Below are 9570 nucleotides of genomic sequence, written 5' to 3'. Positions count from 1 at the left end.
ATCAATGACACTGTCCAACCATCTCATCCTTTGCCGTCCCCGTCTTCTTTGACCTTCAATCTTTCCCAGCATCAGGGTCTTCTCCAGTGAGTGCTCCCTTCTCATTTGGTGGCCAAAGTATTTGAGCTTCAGTTTCATTATCTGGCCTTCCAGGGAACAGTCAGGGTTGATTTCTTTTAGGATTGATCCCACATATTAAACTTCTGTTAAAAAGACAGAACATTCCCCACCCCCCAAGGCCTGGGAGGTGTTCATGGCACTGAAATATACGTCTCTACTTAGCGTTGCCAACCCAAGGATTTGAGGGGGTGGAGCCTGGGAGAGGTGAGGACCTCAGTCTGGCATAATACCATACAGTCTACCCTCCAAAGCAGCCATTTTCTCCAGAGGAGTTAGTTGATCTCTGTAGTCTGAAGACTACTTGTAATTCTGGGAGATCTCCAGGCCCCATACAGTGTATGAAATGGAACTTTTCAGGAGGGCATTTCTATGAAAGGTATATTGTACTAGCTTTTAATGTTTGTTGCAAGTTTGTAATTTGTCTTTATTGCATTTATTGCTGGCTTATAATTTTTGTAATCCACCTTGAGTCTTCCATGAGAGAGGCAGAGAAAAAAGAAAATGAAAATGTTTTTATCACTGGAGAGAAAAATAGCTTGGACAGGAGAATTTTGTTTGGAAAAATGACAGCTGAAGGGGAATGGATTAAGCAGCTACTATTCTTCTGTTCCATTTCTGAGAAACTCCCCTGTTAAATCCATCATCTGCTCCTATTTTGCTCCAGCTGGTAGGTCAGGGTTGAGGAACCATGCTCAACAGCCTAGCTGTATTGGGCCAATCTTTTGTAGGTATCCTTAGAATGCATACTATGCAGCTTGACTTATGTCACTATATAAGTTTCTGGAATGGGTACAGATTAACATTGCTTACTTTCAGGTTGCCCAGCCATACAGATAGATTGAACATTACATCTTCACCATCACTATACATTTAATGTCTCACTTCTCTAAAAACTATTTCCAGTCTTATTTCTGATGTATGTATGTTGCAAGATTCATATGCATGTCACAGAGGATGGGTTACAGATTTTGGCATGTGTGTCCTATCTTGCCTTCCTCCAACTGAAATCGCTCGTTGATTGGAGGAGGAGCCATTTAAGTGGGAGGAAGGCTCCTTGAGGTTAGGAGGGTAGGCTTCAAACTTTGCTCAATGTAGTGGTAGGACACATGCCATCTAAGTTACAGAAAGGCTTGCAGAGTTACACCCTTCTACGTTCATTGAAGTCAGTGGGTTTAGAAGGGTGTAACTCTGCTTGGAAATGCATTGTAATATTGTTTGGGAATTTTGTTGAATGCACACTTTCCCTGGGGAATAGCTATCTAAGTCAACCATTCTACAAGATACTTGCATGCTTCTAACCACATAGGTGTAGTTATATTTTGTCTCCAACCAAACAAAATAACTTCATTGGGTCAACGCATCCTAATCTACTGCACTTCTTTCCCAAGGTTGCAAAAACACAGATAATGGGAAGATCTTTAAAGAATTAATGCAGACCCCAAATTTCAGAGTTACTGTGGTGGATGACTGTGACACCGTGGAGATCTGTGGAGCCTTAAAAGTTAGTAATCCCAAACAATGTTCGGCCATCTGTAGTTCTGTAGATGATCGTAGCTGGTTTAGCTACTAAAACATTACAAAGAATGTTTATGGTGTTTTGACTGACTTTGTAATCTGACAACATTTGGAAACAACAGACTCATATAAACTTTCATTACATGTGATAAAAACCAAGTATTAAGTCTGGAGTAAGTAAAGGTAAAGGTTCCCTTGCTCGAAAGCCAGTCGAGTCCGACTCTAGGGTTGCGGTGCTCATCTCTGTTTCAAAGCTGAAGAGCCAGCGCTGTCCGAAGACGTTTCCGTGGTCATGTGGCCGGCATGACTAAACACCAAGGTGCACGGAACACTATTACCTTCCCACCGAAGTGGTACCTATTTATCTACTTGCAATTTCTTGCTTTCGAACTGCTAGGTTGGCAGGAGCTGGAACTAGAGACGGGAGCTCACTCCGTCATGCGGCAACTCGGGTCTCGAACTGCTGAACTACCGACCTTCCACAGCCTGCAGTTCAGCGTCTTAACCACTTGAGCCACCGCAGCTCCAAGTGTGGAGTACTTCATAATAAAAAAGGAGGTATCTTTCAAGCAGATGTTCTGTCTGCCTTTTGTCGTAATTCACTAGACTAGGTAACTGCTCCTGGAACATCCTCAAGCCTTGATAACTTTAATTCCCTCTTGGGACTCAGCCCTTTCTTCCTTATAGCTGAAACAAAGGGTTTTAGAGCAATAGCCTGACTCCGTCCAGCAATCTAATCGTCATCATGGAAGCCTGGGAAAGTTGTATCAGTTGTCAGAGCAGATCATACATCATTCAGGGGGAAGGATGTATGGTCCACCATCTGGCCAGGAGCTAGAGTATGATGATGCATGACATACATGGATGGAAAATGGAACCTTGTACAGTTGCTTTGGCTAAAAGTTGTTGCTTGCCTACTGGCAAATCCGCATGCACCAAAACCTTTCAGTGCCCATTTAGAAAAAGTGCAGTCTTTTCTTCCATTTTTTTAAATTGGAAGACACTCAGGGCTATTTTTGGGCAGGAACGCATAGGAACGGAGTTCCGGCTGGCTCCCGAGTTGGCCACGCCCAGCAGGAACACATTAGCATAATAGGCCACACCCAACAGCAGACACTCATTAGGACTGGCTACATTAGGGGTGTGTGGCCTAACATGCAAAGGAGTTCCTGCTACAAAAAAGCCCTGGGTTTTGACAACAAACAAGATAAACAAAATAAGAAGCAAAAGTGGGTGTAGCTAGATGACCACACGTCTGGTAACATGGGTGTGTGGCCTAATATGCTAATGAGCTGTGCTGTCAGGGGTGTGGCCTAATATGCTAATGAGTGTCTGCTGTTGGATGTGGCCTATTATGCTAATGAGTTCCTGCTGGGCCTTTTCTACCAAAAAAGCCCTGAAGACACTTATAATTTGTATCCAAAATAGGCTACTTATTTATTTAAGTATTATTATTATTATTTACAATATTTATAACCCATCTTTCTTTCCTCATAAGGGCTACCAAGGCAGCTTAGATTAAAAACATACATAATAAGAAACACTTCTTAAAAACCATTAAGACCAAACAAGGACACATCATAAAAATTAAGCTAAAATACACAGACAAAAATATAAAACCCACAATTATAACACAGGGCAGGAAGGCGGGATCACTAAGGGAACACCAGATGAAATAAAACACTCTTCTCCTGCCGGCAGAAAACAGAAACAGGGGAGTCTCTCTGAGGAGAGAGTTTCGGTGCCACAACCAAGAAGGCCTTCTCCCAGATTGCCACTTGCCTAATCTCAGAAGGCCGGGCAGTTGAAGCAGGGCCTCAGAAAATGACTGTAGCAGTCGGTTAGATTTGTACAAAGATTCTTTTCTGACCACTTGATTGATTTCTTCACAGCATTGGGTTCTGTGCACCTCTGGAAATAGCTGCAGTTACCAACATCACTTGCTATGTGCCCTTATATACCAATGTTTTTTTTACAGATCACACGTTTGTATGGATTTGTCTGTCTGTGGGCATCCAGGAGCAATTATGGGAAGAAATACAGCTGATGGGATATAGCTGTAAATAACTCTCTATGCTGTGTTAAAGTGGTCTTATTGGTGGTGATCCCCGTAATCTGATTGCCTTAAGTGCTTACAACCAGCACAGGCTACCCAGGGCTCTTTTTGTAGAAAAAGCCCAGCAGGAACTCATTAGCATAATAGGCCACACCCAACAACAGCAATCATTAGCATATTGGGCCACACCCCTGACAGCACAGCTCATTAGCACATTAGGCTGCACCCCCATGTTACCAGAAGTGTGGTTATCCAGCCACACCCACCTTTTGCTTGTTATTCTGTTTATCTTGTTTGTTGTCAAAACCCAGGGCTTTTTTTGTAGCAGGAACTCCTTTGCATGTTAGGCCACACACCCCTAATGTAGCCAATGCTAATGAGTTTCTGCTGTTGGGTGTGGCCTATTATGCTAATGAGTTCCTACTGGGCGTGGCCAACTTGGGAGCCAGCCGGAACTCCGTTCCTGTGCGTTCCTGCCCAAAAATAGCCCTGAGGCTACCTAAGACCTTAATAGGGTGTTTTGAAGATCAGGGTCTTTAAAATGATTTTTATACAGAGCTAACATGACGTGAAGCTCAACCAGTGTGATCTCCAGGGCTATTTTTGGGCAGGAACGGAGTTCCGGCTGGCTCCCAAGTTGGCCACGCCCAACAGGAACTCATTGGCATAATAGGCCACACCGAACAGCAGAAACTCATTCAAATTGGCTACAATTAGGGGTGTGTGGCTTAACATGCATAAAGCCCTGGGTTTTGACAACAAACAAGGTAAAGAGAATAAGAAGCAAAAGGTGGGTGTGGCTGGATGACCACACTTCTGGTAACATGGGGGTGTGGCCTAATATGCGAATGAACTGTGCTGTCAGGGGTGTGGCCTAATATGCTAATGAGTTCCTGCTGTTGGGTATGGCCTATTATGCTAATAAGTTCCTGCTGGGCTTTTTCTACAAAAAAAGCCCTGGTGATCTCTACCCACTAGGGCTGCCAATTTAGGGATGCCAGCCTCCAGGTGGGACCTGGAGATCCCCTGGAACTACAGCTCCCCTCCCGACAACAAAGATCAGTTCCTCTGGAGAAATTGGTGTTTTGGAGGGCAGACTCTGTGGCCTTGTACCCCACTGAGGTCCCTGTCCTCCCCAGGCTCCACCCCCAAATTTCCAGGACTTTCCCAACCGGAAGCTAACAACCCTATCCCCCCACCCCCTGCTGTTGGCCAGGGGGGATCTGGCAGCCCGATGCCAATTTCAAGTTGGGAAGTTCCAGGAGATTTTGGGGGTGGAGCTTGAGGAAGGCTGGGTTTGGAGAGGGGAAGGAGCCCGACAGGGTTTAATGCCATAGACTTCACATACACCCAGGCAGCCATTTTCTCCAGAGGATAGGGTTGCCAACCCCCCCGGTTTGCCAGGGGTCCCCCATTTTTGGGGGGGGTTCTACCCGCCACCGGCCAGATGGCCCCCAACACCCACAGCCACCCCTCTCTCTCCCTTTAAGTGTGTGGAACCCATGTTTCCTCCCAAGCCCGATCTCCACTTGAGATCAGGCTTGCAGGGAAATGCCAGCTTTGTGCACTTAAAAGGGAAACGCGGCTGCTCTTAAAGGGGAAACGCCGGCTCCTGCACTTAAAAGGGAAACACCGGCTCCTTTAAGTGCAAGAAACTGCTGTTTCTGGAGATCCGGCGTGTGGGCGGGTGGTGGACGTTCCCAACGTGATGTCATCACGTCGGGGGATGCCTCGCCCCCTCCAGGAACGCCCCCAAAGTCCCCTGCTGGGGGTGGAAGATGGACTTGGCAACCCTACCAGAGGAACTGATCTCTGTTAGCTGCTCTGATCTCACACCAAACAGGACTAAGGGGGATTGGTGTATTTCAGAAAGGGGCAGCACAGGCTAGCTAATACCTTAACAGGCTGTCTTGTTTTCATTACTTTTCTTCTCTCTCTCTCTCTCTCTCTCTCTCTCTCTCCCTCTCTCTTCTCTCTCTCTCTCTCTCTCTCTCTCTCTCTCTCTCTCTCTAACTCTCTCTCTCCTCTCTCTCTCTCTCTCTCTCTCTCTCTCTCTCTTCCCTGCTGTATTCAGAACATTGTGGCAGTAGGAGCTGGGTTTTGTGATGGACTGGGCTGCGGTGATAACACGAAAGCGGCTGTGATTCGTCTGGGCCTCATGGAAATGATTGCTTTTGCAAAAATCTTCTGCAAAGGCTCCGTATCAATAAACACGTTTCTGGAAAGTTGTGGCATTGCTGATCTGATCACCACATGCTACGGTGGACGCAACAGGAAAGTGGCAGAAGCCTTCGCACGCGGTGGAAAAGTAAGACTTTCTTCTTCAAGAGTTTGAGGCTGCTATCTTATGCACTGTTATATGGGAGTGAGTTTAATTGCACTCCATGGAACCTAGGTAAAGGTAAAGGTTTCCCTTGCTCGAAAGCCAGTTGAATCCGACTCTAGGGATGCGGTGCTCATCTCTGTTTCCAAGCCGAAGAGCCAGCGCTGTCCGAAGACATTTCCATGGTCATGTGGTCGGCATGTCTAGACGCCAAGGCGCACGGAACACTGTTACCTTCCCACTGAAGTGGTACCTATTTATCTACTTGCAATTTCTTGCTTTCAAACTGCTAGGTTGGCAGGAGCTGGGACCAGAGACGGGAGCTCACTCCATCATGCGGCAACTTGGGTCTCGAACTGCTGAACTACCGACCTTCCACAGCCTGCAGTTCAGCGTCTTAACAACTGGAGCCACCGCAGCTCCTTGAGTAAATGTTACTATTGAGTAAATGTTTCCAGCATTAGGCTGTAATCCTTGCAAAGGTTATTAATCCTGTAACTGGAGAATTTTGCATTTATGATGTCTCTGCAAAAGTCCTTTGCATTTATTTATGACTACATGGAGAATTCATGTCTAATTTGGCATTAGTGAAACATAGTGTGACATGGATAATGCGACCTTTAGAAATGGACATCACCTCTTGGTCTTTGTTTATTAAAGATGTTTTCCCAACCGACTCAAAGTGGTTACCAAAACTGGTGAGTCCATCGGTGGCTATTAGCCACAAGGTATAGATAGGGACTCCTGGGCAAGTGATGCTCTGTATTTTTGGTGCTTGGGGGGGGGGGTCAATAGTGTGAGGGCTTCTGGTGTCCTGGCCCCACTGCTGGACCTTCTGATGGCACCTGGTATTTTTGGCCACTGTGTGACAAGAGTGTTGGACTGGATGGGCCGTTGGCCTGATCCAACAATGGCTTCTCTTATGTTCTTATGTTTATGTTCTTAAGATGTTCTTGCCTCTTCATCGCGAGTTTGCTGCCATACTCACTCTAGCTGTCTCAGTTCCCATGTCACCCCCCTGAGTTCCACTGCATACTAGGGGGGAAATTTAACACAGGAGCGGAGAGGGCGTTGGGGGGCGAACTCATCGATGGCTTCAGAGAGATGGGAATTCCAGTCCTCTGTCAGCACATCTAATGAGTCACCAGAGGGCACTGGATCCCACAGAGCATTCCGGAATCCTATTGGATCCATAAGTCTCCGTGGGTGAGCATAAATCTTCTCGTTTATTCACTGACTTGCAGTTTAATCACGGACTTCAGCCCTTTCAAATACTTTTCTTTCTAGCTTGTAGTTGCATCATTTCCTTTAACCCTAAAATTATTTGTCCCTTTTTTTGGTTTATTCAAGACAATTGAGGAACTAGAAAAAGAGATGCTGAATGGACAGAAGCTTCAAGGACCTCAGACATCAGCTGAAGTTTACAAGATCTTCAAGCAGAAGAACATAATTAAGAAGTAATTTTATCTTCTTTATACCACGCACCCTAGCACTTTATTGGTTTCTTTGGACATGTATAATTCTGACTTTCCCCATCCTGAGTCATATTAATGCATGTCTAAATACTACGTTTGCTATGAGACGTGAAAAAGAAGACCTGGGATGGGTTCAGGTCAGCACTTTCCTGAAAGCAATGTGTTGTACCTCAGGTTCAAGCTACACATGCAGAAATGGTGTGTTGTTTAGCATTTCCAAACCCGCACCACTAGGGTTGCCAAGTGTATCTTCGCCTGGAGTGGGGGGCTCCTGGCCGGCATCTTGTGCACGTGCACTGCACGCACGTCACCCGAAAGTGATGGGAGGACGCCAGGCACGCTGGGGGCGAGGCCACGGCCATACAAGGGAAAACCATAGAGTTTTTCCTTATATGGCCGTGGCCCCGCCCCCAGTGTGCCCGCGTCACTTCTGGGTGATGCGCACATCGGGGTGGAGTTCCCCCCGGGGCCTGATCCGGGCTGGGGAACGGCCCTCTGGGGTGGGGGTTTCCCCGCCCCCCGGGGGGGACTTGGGATCCCTACGCACCACTTCAGACTGCAGATGGGAGGAGCCATGCTCAAACACTTCCCCACATTAAAATCCTCTTTCCTGTGAAAAACTATGAAGTCAGAAGTGAGCAGTTACTCATGAAAGCTCATGTTGAAATCAATGTTAGAGCGCAGTTTGAGTCCCGTGGCACCTTTAAGACCAACAAAGTTTAATTCTGGACCCAGTGCCCTGCTACATTCCCTCCTTTCTCCACACGCTGCCCTTCCCAGATTTCCAGTTGAAGTTGGCTGCTCTCTTTATTAGGAGCTGCGGTGGCTCAAGTGGTTAAGACGCTGAACTGCAGGCTGTGGAAGGTCCGTAGTTCATTAGTTTGAGACCCGAGTGTGCCGCATGATGGAGTGAGCTCCCGTCTCTAGTTCCAGCTCCTGCCAACCTAGCAGTTCGAAAGCAAGAAATTGCAAGTAGATAAATAGGTACCGCTTCGGTGGGAAGGTAACAGCGTTCCGTGCGCCTTGGTGTTTAGTCATGCCGGCCACATGACCACGGAAATGTCTTCGGACAGCACTGGCTCTTCGGCTTTGAAACGGAGATGAGCACCGCAACCCTAGAGTCGGACTCGACTGGCTTTCGAGCAAGGGAACCTTTACCTTTACTCTCTTTATTAGGACAAACCCACACAAAACAGTGTGCAAGCTTCAGGTTCTCTAGAACTCTTCATCGGGATAGATTTTAAAACTAAATGGACGAGGAGGAGAAAAAGTCTCAGACCGTTATCCTGAGGCCTTGTCTTATAAGCCTCCTGTGTGAAATGAGGAGTGGGCGTGTGGATTTTAAATGGTGTTGGTATCAGGTTGCATCCTTGGCCTCTTGCACACTAAGCAGAAGGGAAAAAAACCCAGAGGTATTCTGCTTAATAATGTCTCTTGAACACCTGATCTGACACACATAGACACAGATCCCTTCGACGGCTGAGAGCAGACTAAGAACCTAATAGTCACTGCATTAATTTGAGTTGGCAGCAGTACTGGAAGCGTTCATAATTACTGTACTTAATGAAATAACCTCAACAATGTATAAAATATAGGGCATAATGTCACAAATTGGAATAGTAGGGGATCCAGATTCAGTAGACAGTTTGACTCCTGAGTCTTTAACAGCTGGATATGGGGGGGAGAGGAACAGCAAACTGCTTAGAATGTTGGAGGTGGTACTCAAGCAACGCAGCCAGTGGATAGGGACAGCTTCTGAGTGACACATCATGGAGCCAACTGATTTAGGAGCATGTGGAATGTTCAGAAAGTTCCACCCCACTTCACAATTATATATAAGGAGAGATTGCTATTCAAAGGTCACAAGGTTGATGGCCAATTCTTCCATATCAACATCCAGTTATTTTCCCTTTGGTCAATTCAACCCACTTACAGGCCTAAAGTTTAATATAAAGCCTACCTATGGTTAATGAAAGAAGAAGAAATTGGCTGAAGGTCTAATTTTCTTGACACGCACAGCAAAGGGGAACCAAAATTGACACCTGGTCTCTGCAGTACTGAGACATGGCAAGCTTTTCCTG

The 9570-nt window shown here is 46.3% G+C and overlaps 1 protein-coding gene across 1 annotated transcript in view; it reads left to right on the top strand.

Annotated features, from left to right (window-relative positions):
• The window catches only part of LOC107125582 (glycerol-3-phosphate dehydrogenase 1-like protein), a 45095-nt gene that overhangs the window by 34562 nt on the left and 963 nt on the right, over nucleotides 1-9570 (top strand). The window contains exons 3-6 of the mRNA XM_015429007.1: nucleotides 785-791; nucleotides 1509-1621; nucleotides 5766-5999; nucleotides 7365-7471. Of these exons, the coding sequence (XP_015284493.1) occupies nucleotides 785-791; nucleotides 1509-1621; nucleotides 5766-5999; nucleotides 7365-7471 (461 nt within the window). The remainder of the gene's footprint in view (nucleotides 1-784; nucleotides 792-1508; nucleotides 1622-5765; nucleotides 6000-7364; nucleotides 7472-9570) is intronic.

This window comes from Gekko japonicus, unplaced genomic scaffold (assembly GCF_001447785.1).
Source record: "Gekko japonicus isolate JY-2015 unplaced genomic scaffold, Gekko_japonicus_V1.1 scaffold1369, whole genome shotgun sequence".
Classification (NCBI taxonomy): Eukaryota; Metazoa; Chordata; class Lepidosauria; order Squamata; family Gekkonidae; genus Gekko; species Gekko japonicus.
Note: the sequence above shows the minus strand (reverse complement) of the source record. Positions and strands in the feature narration are given on the sequence as shown.